We start from the raw sequence: 18,286 nt of genomic DNA on the forward strand, positions 1-18,286 counted from the left end.
GGTCTGGCTGCATCTGTGGAGAGAGAGAAGCAGAGTTAACGTTTCAGGTCAGTGACCCTTCTTCAATTTAAGTTATTCGGAAGATACTTTGCATGAGGCTGCTGCTCCTTGAGGCTAAAGCACAGTGTGTTTTATATCTGTGGTGATCATGGTGCTTGGGCCAGAGACAGCGGTTTCCACAATGACAAGCCGCCCCGCCGCATGATCCCATGTGCTCCCCGTGCCTGTTGCTGCATGGCTAATTTAAATATAACATTGCGTGGGAAACGGGATTTGCGGCGGGAGCGAAAGTTACAACAGCTTCCTGTCCCGCCGTCGGGAACGCTGCTGCACTGATGAGATTCCGCCCTTGGTCTCCTCATATGGCGGGTGTTATTGAGGATTTGGAAAGGGTGCAGAGGAGGGCCACTAGAATAATTCCCAGTATAAAACATCTTGGTTATCAAGATAGGCTAAAAGAGCTGAGACTGTCCACTTTAGAGAAGCATGGACTTAGGGGTGATCTGATTGAGGTTTATAAAATGGGGAAGGGAATAGATTGTTTTTCAGTTGACAGTTTATCCCAATTACATAGGATAGGGAGGTCCATGGATGACAACTTTAAGTTGTATAAGGCCAGATTGAGGTGAGATGTCCGGAGGTGGTTCTTTTCCCAGAGAATAGTGGACCTCTGGAGCAGGCTGTCGGTGCATGCAGTGGACGTTGAACTCACTGAATTCCTTCAAGCAAGAGCTGAATCTGTTTCTGTTTGTGTTGGACATCATCTCTTACAAAAGGTAAGAATTCAGGGAATTCAGAGCTGGACTAATTTTGATCGCCTAGATGGGTTGAAGAGGAATTTCCCAGCTATCATTTAGCCAAATTATCCTGGGTGTTTATCTAGTTCTTTTCCTCTCCCAGGAGGTCTCATGGTTTTTTTATTTTTTCATGGGATGTGGGCATTGCTGGCAATGCCAGCATTTGTTTCTCATCCCTAATTGCCCTCGAGAAGTTTGTGGTGAGCCGCCTTCTTGAACCACTGCAGTCCATCTGGTGCGAGAACTCGTACAGTGCTGTTAGGAAGGGAGTTTCAGGAATTTGGTCCAGCAGCGGTGAAGGAACAGGGATGTAGTTCCAAGTCAGGATGATGTGTGGCTTGAAAGGGATCTTGCAGGCGGTGATGGTGTTTGGGTAGGGTGGGGAGTGTATATATTGTGATGAACAAGGTATTAGAATTGTCTGGGCCCTGCTGTATGGACCAGAGGGTCCTTTCCCTGTCTGTCATTATTTGTATATATCTTCTCTTTGCAAATACTGACTAACTTGCTGAGTATTTTCAGCATTCTGTTTTTGTTACACAAGGTATGTTATAACCTACATATTCTAGATGTTTCAGAATGTTTCATGTTTCCAATTTGCAAAATGTTAATGGCTGCAGATTTACCTTGCAGTGAGTATAATTATGCTTGAGTTTTTTTTTTAAGTTCATATTTTAAAGTACTATAGTAACAGATGGTGAGCTAGTTTGTTTGTCCTGGAATTAAACAATGAACAAGCTATCAGGAACTGTAGTTGAAGCTTGTGAGCCTTCCAGCATCACCCCATGTATTGTAACTGCTGGAGATATGGTTGATGCAAATTGCATACAGTGAAACAAAAGTGGGGAGTAAAGCCTGGCTCTGGTATAAAATTAAAGCCCGACCTGACCACAGCCAACCTGAATCTGACGCGGGCCCTTCAATTTTTTTTCATACCCGACCTGAAAATATCAAACATGTTATTAGTACAGAAAAAAATTGCATCAAAATGTAGATTAAAAAGAAAACAATACAAAACAAAACCTAACCACAGCCAACCCGAGCCGAGCCCGAATGCTGGACACAATATAGACCCGACCCGAACCCGACACATGTAGTCGGGTTCCGGTTGGGTAGCCAGGCTTTAGTGGGGAGCAACTTTGTAGCTTTGCTGAAATCTGTCTGTGAGCGTTTAGATGCTTCGCCTGATAGTTTCAGAAACTGTCTAACAGTAAAAACCAGGAGGGGAGAACACTCTTCATTTTAAGAAGATGTAAGATGATGGCTGGAACACCCTGCTTGCATACTTTCCTCCTTTCTTGTTTATGATACTTTTCAGAACAGAATTCTGCCCTTGGCACACAAATTTAACTTGAAGGTTTCTATTACTTGCTTGCCGTTTGTGCAGTCTGATCTTTTTCATTGCAATGCACGATCTGCATCGGTGCAACACAGTGCATGAAATTGCCGCTGTCTTCTTGACAGAGGAAGCACTTGCAAGAGCTTAAGATGGCGAGGCCTTAAGCTTATTTCTGTTATTAGAAGTTCCACTAGCTGATGAGCAGAGCTCAGTCTGTTCAGATTTTTGGGATCAGTTGTTCGCCTGATTCTTTGGGTCAGGTTGTAGATTACATAGCAATTGAGAATCTTGCACAGTTCAGTACATTTGGGTAGCACTATGCCTTGATAGTCCAGTTATTTCTTTACAGAAACTTCGATGGGTAGGAAAGTTAGAAGAGGCTAATTAAGGAACTTCCTTGGGAAGAGGCAAATAAAGTACAAATATATCCGGATAGATTGGGAAGGTAGGCCATTACCTGGCAAAAAGCATTTAGTGTGGACTAATGAGATTAGGTCACCGAAGTAAACAATGGAAGCCTACAATATATAGCTTTAGGCTAAAGGACACAATTGTGCATTGAAAGCAACAGCACAATGTGGAGCAGTGGTAAGAAAAGCTAAACAGATCTTGGTGTGTAGATGGAGGCATAGAGCATGATTCGCAGGAGGTGAGGAGGAATCTGTACAAGGTCATGGCTTGGAGTAGTATGATACAGTTCTGGTCACTGTACAACAGCAAGGATATCCAGGCATTGGACCATTAATTCTAGCCTCTTGAGCATCCTCCATTTTAATTGATCCACCATTTGGTAGCTGTGCCTTCAGTTGCCAAGGCCCTAAGCTCTAGAATTCCCTTCTTAAACCTCTCTGGCTCTCTCTTTCCTCTTTTACAACGGTCCTTAATGCCAACTCCTTTGACCATGCTTTTGCTCACCTGCCCTGATGTCTCCTAATGTGGCTCGGTGTCAAATTTTGCTTTATAACACTCCTGTAAAGCACCTTGAGATGTTATATTATGTTAAAGGTGCTATATGAATACAAGTTGTTGTTGAGGGAGTGCAGAAAAGGACAACTAAACAGATGCCGTAAGCACGATATCAGAGTTAAGAGGCTGGTGAACTTTGGGATTGTTTATTCTGAAGAAATGGTTTGGGGGTGAAAATTTGTTCTTTCTTACTCAAATCTATTGTCTAATATTCAGTGATAAAGCAAAAATGATATCAGCTAAATATATACTTGGGGTGGCAGGACCATTTTCAATTTGGTGGATTATAGAATTATCAAAGTTGGGTAAAAGTAGATCTAATTGGTGATGGCATGTCCTACATAAAAATGATGAACTGTTACTTGCTGCAGGTTGCAGGATGAGTACACAAAAGCTCAACATGAACTGAAACGACTGCTCATGGATAAACAAAGCACCCAGGAGAAATTCCAACTTCTTCTAGCTGAACTGCGTGGGGAATTATTAGATAAAACAAGGGAGCAAGAGGAACTGAAAATGCAGGTGACGGTTTTCCTAAAAAAAAATTCCATCAGCTGTATCAAATTCAAGCAATAGAAATAAATAATTGGCAAAGTAACTATATTGTGCATTATAAAAGGGACTTCTGAAAAGGCCAGTTTATACTGGTGTGAGAAAGCAAGAAAGAAATCGTGTATGTTTATATAGTGAGGTGACAGAGGTGTCTGAGTGCAAACTTTAAGTATTTAAAAAGAGCCCTAGGGGAGTTAGCATTTTTGCCCTTGGCATGCTCTGTCACTGTGCAGCAGCAATCAATGAAACAAATAACGAGTTAGTTAAATCAGAATGCAAGATGGAAGATGTCCTGCTTAAATTGTGCAATACTCTGTGCAGACCACAAAATAAAGAACTTGCATTTATATAGTGCCTTTCGTGACCGCAGGACATCCCAAAGCACAATAGTCCAATTAAGTATTTTTGAAGTAAAAACAGAAAATGCTGTAAAAACTTAGCAGGCCGGGCAGGTTTGTGCAGAGATAAACAGAATTAACGTTTCAGATCGATGACCTTTCATCAGAACAGAGAAAAGTCACATGGCTGATTCCCAACATTAGATGACTGGGTTTTAAAGAAGGTCTGGAGAAACTTGGATCTCCCTGCCTCAAAGAAGGTAATGTGTGGATATTTCATGGAGCTGTGTATTAAGATAATTTGGGGTAAAATGTTAAACCGAGGCCCTGCCTTCTCTCTGAGGTCGACCTAAAATATACTGTGGCGCTATTTGGAGGAAAAGCAGGGAGGTTCACCCCATTGTCCTGACCGATATTTATCCCTCAACTAACATCACTCAACACAGATTAGATGGCGTTATCAACTGTTATTATTAGAACCTTGCTGTGCACAAATTGACTGCTGTATTTCCTTGCATTGCAACAGCGACTATAATTTGTAAGTACTTCATTGGCATTGAAAGGCTTTGGGACATCTTGAGGTAGTGAAAAACAAGTTCTTTCTTTAAGAAACAATATAGAAAAGGTAAATCTAGAACACACAAGTGGCCAAGATGTGGAATAGTTTACGGGCAGAGTATAGAACGCAAAAATCTTAGGAATAGTTGGATCCTGTAATGGAGAATCTGTAGTTTTTTTAAACTTAGTTTTTTCTATTGTAATAAATTAATAATAGTGATAAAATGTTTTTCATTTGATGGAGATGATTCAGATTGCAGTGAAAAGGTATATCGAGTGATTTGTAACAGTTATTCTTGCATCTAGCAAACAAGTTCTAAAATGTACGTAGTTAATTTGCTGCTCTTTATACTACACAGGTTGTGTGATGCCTAATGTTTTCATATGTCACTGTTTGCTCACTTATCTGTTAACTGCTCATTAATGTATTGGTAATTAAAGTTTTAAAAAAATCAGTTTTATATAAGGTAACAAAAAGTGCTGGTGAGTTTAAGACTATATGTTAATGTTATTTCTAGTGAAATTCATAAACCACTCTTGTGGATTGAATTAGTCTTGTGAACTATTCAATATGTAATTAAGGAGCCGAGAAGATACCACAGCTGTCTTTCTGTTGCTGCCTGAATTGTTGTACTGACTGAATACTTGAGGGTAAAAAATTTGATTGGGGACTTTCAGAAATCTGACTGGAAAAAGAAAAACAGTGGGTGACAGATGTTTTTGATAGGATCATAATGCTGTGACTGGCTTTGTCAGGAAGCTGATTATATTATATGAGAATGCTGCAAATACACAGGCCTGGCCATGTCTATAAACAAAAAAGACAGGTTTTGAGCAGAATCATCCCTTATTATAAATAAATTAATAACAGAAAGTGCTGGAAATACTCAGGTCAGGCAGCGTCTGTGGAGAAATAGAGTTAACATTTTAGGTCTGTGACCTTTCATCAGAACTGGCAAAGGTTAGAAAAGAATTAGGTTTTAAACAAGTGAAGCAGGGGGTTGGTGGGGAAGAGAACAAAGGGAAGGTGTGTGATAGGGCAGAGGACAGGAGAGATTAAATAACAAAGCTGTCCTGGGACAAAGGCAAAGAGTGTGTTATTGCTTATGGTGAAAGACAAAGCATTAGTCCAGGGAGAGTGTTAATAGCAGAATAATGAGCAACTCTGTCTACATGAAAAACAGGCATATAGTTTAAAAATAAAATAAAAATATATAAAAATGTAAAAAAAGACCAGTCATGCTCTGAAGTTATTGAACTCAATCTTCAGTCTGCAAGGCTGTAGAGTGCCGAATCGAAAAATCAGGTGCTGCTCCTCGAGCTTGCATTGATGTTCACTGGAACCAAAGACACAAATGTGGGCATGAGAGCAGGGGGGTGTGTTGAAATGGAAAGTGACCGGTAGCACGGGGTCATGCTTTCGGACTGAGCGGAGGTGTTGCACAAAGCAGTCACCCAATCTGCGTTTGGTCTCCCCAATATGGAGACGACCACATTGTGAGCAGCGAATACAGTATACTAAATTGAAAGAAGTACAAGTAAATCGCTGCTTCGCCTGGAAGGAATGTTTGGGGTCTTGGATAGTTAGGAGAGAGGAGGTAAAAGGGCAGGCATTACACCTGCGATTGCATGGGAAGGGGACGAGGTGTCGGGGGTGATGGAGGAGTGGACCAGGGTGTCGTGGAGGGAATGATCCCTGTGGAATGCTGACAGGGGAAGGGAAGATGTGTTTGGTGGTGGCATCACGCTGGAGGTGGTGGAAATGGCAGAGGATGATCCTTTGGATGTGGAGGCTGGTGGGCTGGAACGTGAGGACAAAGGGAACCCTGTCGCGGTTCTGGGAGGGAGGGGAAGGAGTGAGGACAGAAGTGTGGGAAATAGGTCGGACACGGTTGAGGGCCCTGTCAACCACAGTGGAAGGGGATCCTCGGTTGAGGAAACAGGAAGCCGTCATAAGCACTGTTTTGTTATTATAACCCAACATGATTTTCTTTCTTCATTTCATAACCTTTTTATTTTCTCACCCATTGTTGAAAGGTGTTAACACCCCAAAAACTGGAACTACTGAAAGCACAAATCCAACAGGAGCTGGAGGCACCTATGAGAGAACGCTTCAGGAAACAAGAAGAGGTGGGAATGAAGAGAAGAAAAATCCATTTATTCTTACAAATTTTGTTAGAATCACTGAAATGATCAGATTTATGTTTTTCTGAATTGTGTATAAAACTGGAGACCTTTCAATGTTTTAGGAAGCTGAAAGATACAGAGCAGAATATAATAAGTTGCGATATGAATGCACTTTCCTAAAATCAGAGATCGAGCATCAAAAGGAAGAGTATGACCGACTCCTGGATGAGAAGGTGATCCGATTTGAAGCTGAGGTAAGTCTTGTGCATGAGCAGTTCTGTTATGAATTCCTGCGTTGCTCGGTCATTTGTGGAGGCTTTGCTTCAAGTCCGATTACGAATGTCGCTGTCTGTTGTCAGCTGGTCAGTTGGATCCATAGGATGCATTAATGTCCCAGGATTCCTGTGTTCAGCCGCTGACTTTATCTCCTGACCGCTGCAAGTTACGTTACTTCTGTTACTTGCACGATCAATGTTGTGTTCTTTCATTAAACGTAGCTATCTCAGCACTGCTTCCTTTTTAAATTCCCCTTTCTTATGAGGGAAATGAAATTTATTACAGGTCCATCTATCTGTGAGCATTTGTTTCTACCCTTAACTTCATAGGGCTCAGCACACTTTGTTTAATTGACTCAACTATTAAAAAAAAAAAAATCTCAGTCCATATTTTTATCTTTAAATATTTTTCCCTTTTATATTTATCTTTGCACTTCAAACATGGGCTAAGAATTTTTTTTTAAACGCACCAAATTTCTTAGACCCAACTAGCAGCCTATTTCCTTTTTTATTTATTGTTGGTGACACTGGCCAGACCGATTTATTGCCCCTCTCTCCTTGCTGTGAGACGGTGGTGATTTTGTGCCTCCTCAAACCACTGCAGTCATTGTGGCGATGCTGCACCCACAATAGTGTTAGGTGGGGAATTCCACTATATTGACCCAATGATGATGAAGGAATTGTGATTGTATGTCCAAGTCAGTGGCTTGGAGGGGAAGTTACAAGTGATGGTTTTTCCAAGACATTGATGCTCTTGTCCTTTCCTAAGGTTGAGTGGTTGGTAATAGCTCTCTTGCTACCCTAATGTTGCAGTGGTCAATGGAGCTGCTCTGATCAGAGAGTTCACTATAAGTGGGTGACCTTGAGGTAAAGGGAGCCAATACATATTTTTTCATTTTTTAATGTGCCATAGACAGTCAGAGAATATTTTGAACCAAAAGTGCTCATTCACTTTAAGGTTGTCTTAAAAATAAATCGTTCACAATTAAGAAGTGATGTTTCATTGTTTTTATCCGCAGAATTGTGTTAATTTGTGTTTTTGTGGGGAGGTGGGAGGAAAAGACATTTTCTATTCATCAAGGTGAGTATTGGGAAAGCTCACTTCTCATGCCCCTCTGAATGCCCAGCATTCCCAGGTCGAATGCAGGACAAGTTGGGTACAGGATTAAACTTCTACTTTTCCTGGCAATGAGCCATCTGCCTCAACCTTCCTTTCGACTTCCTCTTCTTTCTCCCCAGCTGCACTGTGTGGCATTTGCCATGTCTGCCTTTCTTGTCATCTCTTTTTATGCATGTAACTGATAATGGGTAGTATTATTTGATGGATGTGTGCATAGTAAAGTCCCAATTTTGACTCTGGTAAGTTATATACACTAAGCCCAACTCCTGCCCAAACCTGCATCAGTGAAGTGAGGCTGGTTGGCAGGAGCTGAGGAAATGCAGGAACAGTGGCCGTAGTCGGGTAAGTGGATTGGGATCAGCAATTGCAGTGGGGGGAAGGAGCCCGGCCTGGGGTGGCCCTATATTTCTTGAAACATCCTTGAGCAGTGATCCTGCTCTTCCTGGCCCACAATGAACCTGTTTTTTTTTTTTTAAAACAAATTTATTGACTAACATAGCCTCATGTAGACTTGCTTACTCCTTGGTGCCTAGTATTTCTGACGATGTGGCACTGGGCATCGAATATGCTGCTCCAGATCAAAATGGCATTGAGATTGAGAATGCATCAACAACACCCAAATTTTGAATGTCATTGAGGCTCTTGGCTGCCTGGGGCGAGGGCCTCAGAGTGCAGGACTGATGGCAGGCGTGTGTACAGCATGGATCTGTCAAGTAGGATGCTGTTCTGATTTTAACCCTCCACATGCCCCATTGCTGTCTGGTGCAGGGGGTTACAATTGGGATTCAAAGAGTTTGGTTTAAGAGCAACTGAACTCATTTATCTTCAAAGGTTGTGGTTATCAAGAGGTAAACCTAAACACTTCAAGTTGGTCTTGAACCCCGACAGGACAGCAAAGTTTGTCCCCCTCCCCAAATTTGTAGTTTCAAACTCCCCCACCCACTGCTTCCCGAAATGGTCATGATTAGTATTTTATATGTGTTCTTTTTTTTATTCATTCATGGGATGTAGGCGTCACTGGCCAGGCCAGCATTTATTGCTCATCCCTAATTGCCCTTGAGAAGGTGGTGTGAGCTGCCTTCTTGAACCGCTGCAGTCCATTTGGGGTAGGTATACCCACAGTGCTGTTAGGAAGGGAGTTCCAGGATTTTGACCCAGCGACAGTGAAGGAACGGCAAAATAGTTCCAAGTCAGGATGGTGTGTGACTTGGAGGGGAACTTGCAGGTGGTGGTGTTCCCACGTATTTGCTGCCCTTGTCCTTCTAGTTGGTAGAGGTCGCGGGTTTGGAAGGTGCTGTCGAAGGAGCCTTGGTGCATTGCTGCAGTGCATCTTGCAGATGATACACACTGCTGCCACTGTGCGTCGGTGTTGGAGGGAGTGAATGTTTGTAGATGGGGTGCCAATCATGCGGGCTGCTTTGTCCTGGATGGTGTCGAACTTCTTGAGTGTTGTTGGAGCTGCACCCATCCAGGCAAGTGGAGAGTATTCCATCACACTCCTGACTTGTGCCTTGTAGATGGTGGACAGGCTTTGGGGAGTCAGGAGGTGAGTTACTCACCTCAGGATTCCTAGCCTCTGACCTGCTCTTGTAGCCACAGTATTTATATGGCTACTCCAGTTCAGTTTCTGGTCAATAGTAGCCCCTAGGATGTTGATAGTGGGGGAATTCAGCGATGGTGATACCGTTGAAAGGGGAGATGATTAGATTCTCTCTTGTTGGAGATGGTCATTGCCTGGCACTTGTGTGGCGCAAATGTTACTTGCCACTTATCAGCCCAAGCCTGGATATTGTCCAAGTCTTGCTGCATTTCTACATGGACTGCTTCAGTATCTGAGGAGTCACGAATGGTGCTGAACATTGTGCAATCATCAGCGAACATCCCCACTTCTGACCTTATGATTGAAGGAAGGTCATTGATGAAGCAGCTGAAGAAGGTTGGGCCTAGGACACTACCTTGAGTAACTCCTGCAATGATGTCCTGGAGCTCAGATGATTGACCTCCAACAACCACAACCATCTTCCTTTGCGCTAGGTATGACTCCAGCCAGCAGAGAGTTTTCCCCCTGATTCCCATTAACCTCAGTTTTGCTAGGGCTGCTTGATGCCATACTCAGTCAAATGCTGCCTTGATGTCAAGGGCAGTCACTCTCACCTCACCTCTTGAGTTCATCTCTTTTGTCCACGGTTGAACCAAGGCTGTAATGAGGTCAGGAGCTGAGTGGCCCTGGCGGAACCCAAACTGAGCGTCACTGAGCAGGTTATTGCTAAGCAAGTGCCGCTTGATGGCACTGTTGATGACACCTTCCATCACTTTACCGATGATTGAGAGTAGGCTGATGGGGCGGTAATTGGCCGGGTTGGACTTGTCCTGCTTTTTGTGTACAGGACATATCTGGGCAATTTTCCACATTGCAGGGTAGATGCCAGTGTTGTAGCTGTACTGGAACAGCTTGGCTAGGGGCGCGGCAAGTTCTGGAGCACAGGTCTTCAGTACTATTGCCGGAATATTGTCAGGGCCCATAGCTTTTGCAGTATCCAGTGCCTTCAGTTGTTTCTTGATATCACGCGGAGTGAATCAAATTGGCTGAAGTCTGGCATCTGTGATGCTGGGGACTTCAGGAGGAGGCCGCGATGGATCATCAACTTGGCACTTCTGGCTGATGTGCTGGGCTCCCCCATCATTGAGGATGGGGATATTTGTGGAGTCAGCTCCTCCAGTTAGTTGTTTAATTGTCCACCACCATTCACGGCTGGATGTGGCAGGACTGCAGAGCTTAGATCTGATCCGTTGGTTATGGGATCGCTTAGCTCTGTCTATCGCATGCTGCTTTTGCAGTTTGGCATGCAAGTCGTCCTGTGTTGTAGCTTCACCAGGTTGACACCTCATTTTGAGGTATGCCTGGTGCTGCTCCTGGCATGCCCTCCTGCACTCTTCATTGAACCAGGGTTGGTTTCCTGGCTTGATGGTAATGGTAGAGTGGGGGATATGCTGGGCCATGAGGTTACAGATTGTGGTTGAGTAGAATTCTGCTGCTGATGGCCCACAGCGCCTCATGGATGCCCAGTTTTGCATTGCTAGATCTGTTCGAAATCTATCCCATTTAGCACGGTGGTAGTGCCACACAACATGATGGAGGGTATCCTCAATGTGAAGGCGGGACTTCGTCTCCACAAGGACTGTGCGGTGGTCACTCCTACCAATACTGTCATGGACAGAAGCATCTGCGGCAGGCAGGCAGATTGGTAAGGACGAGGTCAAGTATGTTTTTCCCTCGCATTGGTTCCCCCACCACCTGCCGCAGACCCAGTCTAGCAGCTATGTCCTTTAGGACTCGGCCAGCTCGGTCAGTTGTGGTGCTACCGAGCCACTCTTGGTGATGGACATTGAAGTCCCCCACCCAGAGTACATTTTGTCCCCTTGCCACCCTCAGTGCTTCCTCCAAGTGGTGTTCAACATGGAGGAGTACTGAGTCATCAACTGAGGGAGGGCGGTAGGTGATAATCAGTAGGAGGTTACCTTGCCCATGTTTGACCTGATGCCATGAGACTTCATGGGGTCTGGAGTCGATGTTGAGGACTCACAGGGCAACTCCCTCCCTACTGTATACCACTGTGCCACCACCTCTGGTGGGTCTGTCCTGCCGGTGGGACAGGACATACCCGGTGATGGTGATGGCAGTGTCTGGGACATTGTCTGTAAGGTATGATTCGTGAGTATGACTATGTCACACAGATGGAGAGCTCGTGTTCATTAGTGAGTTAAGCCTATTTGCACTATAATTCTTTTTAAAACTGGAGACTTGGAGCAGTCAAGTCATTGAATGTTGTGCACGTAAACAATACTGCAAAGCTAACTTGTCAATGCATTAACTTGGTGATGTTTTATTGGATTCTTCTAAAATTTGTTAATTGATTCTCTCTCTCTCTCCATTCTTGGTTTGCCTTATTTTTGGTTGTTGGACAAGCAGGATATATTTCTGCACATTGCTGTGGATCCCTTGGTAGCACTCTAGCCTCGGAATTATATCGTGGATTGAAGCCCCACACCAGAGACTTGAGCACACAATCTAGGCTGGCACTTCAGAGCAGTACTGAAGGGGCGCCACCTTTCAGATTTGATGGTAATCCAAGGCCATGTCTGCCACTTCAGGTGAATGTAAAAGATCGTATGGCACTATTCGAAGAAGGTGCAGTGGAAATCTCCCCAGTGTCCTGCCCAACCAACATCAAACAACATCATTAGAACAGATTATCTGGCCATTTATCTCATTGCTGTTTGCGGCACCTTGTTTGTAAATTAGCTGTCATAGCTCCCTAAAATTGTAGGGACTGCACATCAGGAGTACTTAATAGGTGCAGAAAAACTTTGGCACATCCTGAGGTCACAAAATGTGCTATATAACTGCAAGTTCTTTTCAGTCTTTCACCCCTATTAATGACTTACTTTCTTCGATATTAACTTCATCGCCCTGCCTCCCCCCCACCCCAACAACACGGTCGAGTGAGGGGGATGGAGGTTAAAAGTTAAAAATCAAGCATCCCGTCCCCAACTTGTGACATACATATTTGCCGCCATTATAATGGTGGCTGGTTGCGTGGCGTGCTAGTGTCACATCTTGGAGAGGGAGAGCACTTCATTATATTGTTAAAATCTGGCTACCACAATGCAGTTGGGAGCTTGATTTAATTTTAACAGCTGCCACTGGGTTTCCCTGGGCTTAGGAAACCCAGCAGTGAAATAGAACTGAGAAATGCTGGCACCAGCAGGTTGGTGATTTTTAGAGCACTCCTTGTGGCCAGGAGGAGCAGGAATACTTCTCCTCAAGGAAGCCTGTGACCTTCCTTTTGCCAATTTGTGGCCTTTCGTCGCTGCCATGATTGGCAAACCCACACTCCACCTCTTTCAACCCTTGCCATTGCTGAGCTCTGTCAATCTGCTGGGTGGGGATAAATGAATAGGATATTAAGGTCCTGCTGTTAAATTCAGCAGGATCTCCACATCCCCAGCTTCTCCGGGTTCTTCCCCACCCCTCTGCAACCACACTTCTCTACGCCCACCCTGCCGCCCCTAAATATTGAGGCCATGATCTCTAAGTTGGATGTTAAATTTGCTGCATGATGCTTTTCTGTAATTATTCCAGAGGTCGGAGGAAACTCCCATTTGTGCACAAGTAATGACTAGACTTTTAAAACCCAGATGCTCTGCATGACTTGATAACTGTTGGTTAATAGTGATAAATAGCTATTTGTATGAGTATTCATACATGTATGTTTACAAACCTTTACTCAGCTTCAGTTACCCTTGATTTACAAAAAATACAAAAAACTCGGTCATAAAGTTAGGACTTTCCGATCTCTGAAAATGGAACACAAATCCACCTTATAATTTAAGTTTGTTTTCCGCAAGGTAGAAATCTGTGCATAATGCTATACGAATAATCTGATCTGCCTAACCAAAAAAAAAAGTGAGCCTGTTGTCGGTTTTCCGGTGGACTGATATGCATTTGTAAACTACCCAGGCCCCTCTGAATACTGACATTTACAACTCTCTCACCATTTAAAAAAAATCTGCTTTTCTATTCTTCTTACCAATCTGGTTAACTTCATATTCTCCACATTATATTCTATCTGCCACGTTCTTAACCTGCCATGTCCTCTGCAGTCTTTGAGTCCTTCTCACTGCTTACTTTCCCACCTAACTTTGTATCATCAGCAAACTTGGATACATTACACTCAGTCCCCTCATCCAAGTAATTGATGCAGATTGTAAATAGCTGAGGGCCCAATGCTGATCCTGCACTATGCCACTAGTTATAGTCTGCCAACCAGAAAATGACCCATTTATTCCTACTCCTTGTTTTCTACCTGTTAATCAATCTTCAATCCATGATAATATCTTACCCCCAATCCTATGAGCCTTAATTTTGTGTAATAAGCTCTTGGGTGGCGACTTATCAAATGCTTTTTGAAAATCCAAATTCTGCATCCATTGGTTCCCCCTTATCTACCCCGGTAGTTACACCCTCAAAAAACAGATTTGTCAAACAGGATTTCCCTTTCATAAATCTGTGTTGACTCAGCCCAATCATGTTATGATTTTCTAAGTGTTCTGTTATTACATCTTAATAGATTCTAACATTTTCCCTACTACTGATCTCAGGCTAACTGACCTGTAATTCCCTGTTTTCTCTCTCCCTCCTTTCTTGAACAGTGACGTTACATTTTCTATCTTCCAATCCACTTGGAATGTTTAGAATCTAGGGAATTCTGGAAATTGAAATCCAATGCATTCACTATTTATGTAACCACCTCTTTTAAAACCTTAGGATGCAGACCATCAAGTCCAGGGAATGTGTTGGCTGTTAGTCCCATTAATTTTTCCAGTACTATTTATGAACTAATACTAATTTCTTTAAGTTCCTCACTCTCACTAGATCTTAGGTTCCCCACTATTTCCAGAATGTTTTTGTATTTTGTACCATAAAGGCAGATGCAAGGTATTTGTTTAATCCTCTGCCATTTTCTTAATGTCCATTATAATTTTCTCTTCTCTGCCTCCAAGGTACCCACATTTACTTTGCTAACCTACAGGGGCATCTCACCCCTTAGCGTCACGGGGAAGGCCTTTGCTAGCGTCATACTTAAAAGATGCCATTTACTTGCATAGCTAGTGTACCTGGAAGCGCAGTGCAGTTTCTGTGCTGGCAGATCTACTGTGAATATGATCTCCATACACCAGCTACAAGAGAAGTGTAGGGAACAGAGTATACCCCATTGCTTTACTTTTGTAGATTTCACTCAGGCATTCGACACTGTCAGCAGAGCAGGGCTCTACAAGATTTTGGGATAAATTGGCTGTCCAACGAAGCTGCTCAGTCTCCTCTCCTTCAACGACACATGTACTGCCTTATCTTTGGGCTTACTACAGTTTGGCAACATCATAAGCCTCTTCCTTTAATCTAATACTATCTTTAACTTCTGTTATACACGGTTGCTCCACTTTTCCTGTGGGGATTTTAAGATTGGCGCCACTTCCGATAGTTTTGGAGTGAAGAATGGAGTGAAACAGAGTTGTGTCCTAGCTCCCACTCTGTTTGACATCTTCTTCTCCATGCTCCTCACCTTTGCCTTCCCTGCAGATGTGGAAGGAGTCTACTTTCACACTAGGTCAGACGTCAAGTTCTACAATCTATCAAGGCTGAAAGCGAAGACAAAAACACATCACATCCTGATCAGAGAACTTCTCTACACTGATGATGCTGCCCTAGTCGCTCACACGGAAGCTCAACTACGAAGACTTATGGACTGTCTCTCTCGTGCCTGTAACTTGTTTTTCACTATAAACTACAAGAAAACTGTGGTCACGGGACAAGGTCCCATCTCCGCCCCGATCACATTAAATAACACCCCACTGGAAATGGTTAGCAAACTCTACTACCTTGGGTCCATGGTGAAAGACAATCTGTTCGTTGATGCAGAGCTCGATACACCCATAGGGAAAGTAGCAACGCCTTTGTCCGACTTACAAAACGTGCATGGGATAACACCAAGCTTCTTAAGGGCAATTAGGGATGGGCAGTAAATGCTGGCCAAGCCAGTGACACCCAAATCCCATGAACGAATAAAAGAAAAGCTGATCCTTAGGACCAAGCTGATGGTTTATAAGGCCTGTGTTCTCAGCACCTTGCTGTGTGGCTGTGAAACATGGGTGACTTACAGCTAACAGGAACAGAAGCTCAATAATTTCCATCTTCGCTGTCTGTGGTGCATTATGGATATCCTAGCAGGACAAAATCACAAATATGGCACTCCTCACAAAGGCAGAGCTCCCAAGTGTGTTGGCACTAATCAAACAGAGGCAGTTTCAATGGATCGGACACGTCCACAGGATGGAAGACGGTCACGTACCCAAGGACCTTCTGTATGGTGAGGTAGCCGGGGCCAGACAACCAGTGGGGCGCCCAAAGCTCCGCTTCAAGGATGTTTGCAAGCATGACATGAAGGCCCTAAATATCGACTATCACCTGGGAGTCACTAGCTGGCGAAAGAGAGCAATGGCGACACATCCTGTGGACTGGTGTGAACTATCATGACGACCGGTGGCTACAGCAGCTTGGTAATAGGTGCTAGTGTCAAAAACCAACAGCTCACATTATCACTTGGCAGCTTCACGTGCAGCACTTGTAGCAGAACCTGCCTGTCAAAGATTGGCCTTCACAGCCATCAACAAAGGTGCACCAAGAGAAGACACCCCACCTAAATGGATTGTTTGCTGCGTGTCCATCATCTTTCATAGATGGAAGGATGCCAACCTGACCTGATTATAATTTCCTCTGTCTCTGCCTCAAAAGGACCCACATTTACTTTGTCAATTTTTTGCATACCTATAAGAGCTTTTACAATCTCTGATTTTATGTCTCTTGCTAGTTTGCTTTCATATTTCTCTTTATCAATTTTGTGGTCATCCTTTGCTGAATTCTAAAATCCTCCCTATCCTTGGGCTTACTACTCTTTTTGGCAACATCATAAGCCTCTTCCTTTAATCTAATACTATCTTTAAAAACTTCGGTTATACATGGTTGGTCCACTTTTCCTGTGGGGATTTTATCCCTTAAGGATATGTATATTCATTGTGATAATGAATTAATTCTTTAAATGTTTGTCATTGCTTATCTGCCGTAATATCGTTTAAACTAGTTTTGCAGTCTATCTTAGCCAACTCTCCTCTCATACCTACATAGTTTGCTTTGTTTAGATTTAAGACCATAGTTTTATACTTAACTAAATCACTTACAAATCCAGTATAAAATTGTATCATATTATGAACACTCTTCTCCAGATTCTCCTTTACCAGAGGTTGTTAATTAACTCTCATTTGCACAACACTAGATCTAAAATAGTCTATTTCCTAGTTGGTTCCTCCACATACTGATCTAAAAAACAATCTTGAGTGTGTATCACCAAGCACTATTTTATAAAATTCTTAAATGTTAGATTAAGACCAGAATAAATGAGAATGTACTCAACCATCCATATTGTTGGGATCACGTGGAAGGATTTGTATATTAGATGTGGTTAGGCAATGTGGGATTAATGTGAACTCAGTGTAATTTAAACCAAAGAAAGAATGACTAACATTTATATAGCACGTTTCATGACCATAGGACATCCCAAAGTGCTTTATGGCCATTGAACTACTTTTGAAGTTTAGTCACAGTTGTAATGTAGGAAATGCGGCAGCTAATTTGCACGCAGGGAGCTCCCACAAGCAGAAATGTGATAGAACATCATGACCTGATATTCAGTTTTTGTGATGTTGATTGAGGGATAAATATTGGACAGGACACCTGGGATAGCTCCCTTTCTCCTCTTCAAAATAGTGCCATGGGTCTTTTACGTCCACCTGAGGGGACAGATGGGACCTCGGTTTAATGTCGCATCCGAAAGATGACACTTCTAACAGTGCAGCACTCCCTCAGTACTGAACTGGAGTACTAAGGGTGTGCTGCACTTGAGTGTCAACTGTATGCATCTGTATTTTGACTGTAGGATAATTCTTTGGCTGTAGTCCAAATTGTTTGTTCTTTTTCCAGTTTTGTCCAATGCATTTTTAATTTTCATACTTGTGTGAGAAAACAACTGTAAACACCTGAGCTTAATTAAATAGTTTCAGCCATATCTAGAAGATGTTAGAACAGTTTATGATCTCAAAAGTAGATAACTTCCATGGTGACAAAATTAAATAATAAGAACTGACAAAACACAGAGGAAGATTGACAGATTAGTTTCCGAATGCATTCAGTCGACTTGATTTAACTCTTTGATTTGAAATTATGTTGGTTTTGAAACTAATCGTTTGAACCCCTCATCCTGTTTTGGTGCAACAGTGGTTAAGACTTGCCAGCTTTGTTGAGCGTAAAGATTCTCAATTTGTTTTCTGCACATTTTCTTGTTTCATCCTGCCAACAGGGCACGTCCACGATATGGTGCTAGACACCTGCTAATGCGACTCTAAACTGGCTATTGGTACATGTGAAGCCTGCCCTGGGGACATATCATCCCCTCTCACCTGGTGGAAACAGCCTGACCTCTACTTAATGTTTTTCCACACTTGTGCAGTTGAGATTAAGACCTTAGTTTGCACCACTTTGTGGTGGCATCGGTTGGGTAACATTGCTCTGCCGATTGGATTTTAACCTGTACTGTTCCATG

General features: G+C 43.1%; 1 protein-coding gene across 5 annotated transcripts in view; it reads left to right on the top strand.

Annotated features, from left to right (window-relative positions):
* Positions 1-18,286, top strand: part of cep83 (centrosomal protein 83) — an 81,229-nt gene that overhangs the window by 11,373 nt on the left and 51,570 nt on the right. For 4 of the 5 annotated variants that reach the window (XM_068058805.1, XM_068058806.1, XM_068058807.1 and 1 more), the window contains 3 exons: positions 3,474-3,624; positions 6,588-6,680; positions 6,800-6,931. In XM_068058805.1, coding sequence (XP_067914906.1) covers positions 3,474-3,624; positions 6,588-6,680; positions 6,800-6,931 — 376 coding nt within the window. The remainder of the gene's footprint in view (positions 1-3,473; positions 3,625-6,587; positions 6,681-6,799; positions 6,932-18,286) is intronic. The other variant, XM_068058809.1, reaches the window with a different exon arrangement.

This window comes from Heterodontus francisci, chromosome 27, assembly GCF_036365525.1.
Source record: "Heterodontus francisci isolate sHetFra1 chromosome 27, sHetFra1.hap1, whole genome shotgun sequence".
Classification (NCBI taxonomy): Eukaryota; Metazoa; Chordata; class Chondrichthyes; order Heterodontiformes; family Heterodontidae; genus Heterodontus; species Heterodontus francisci.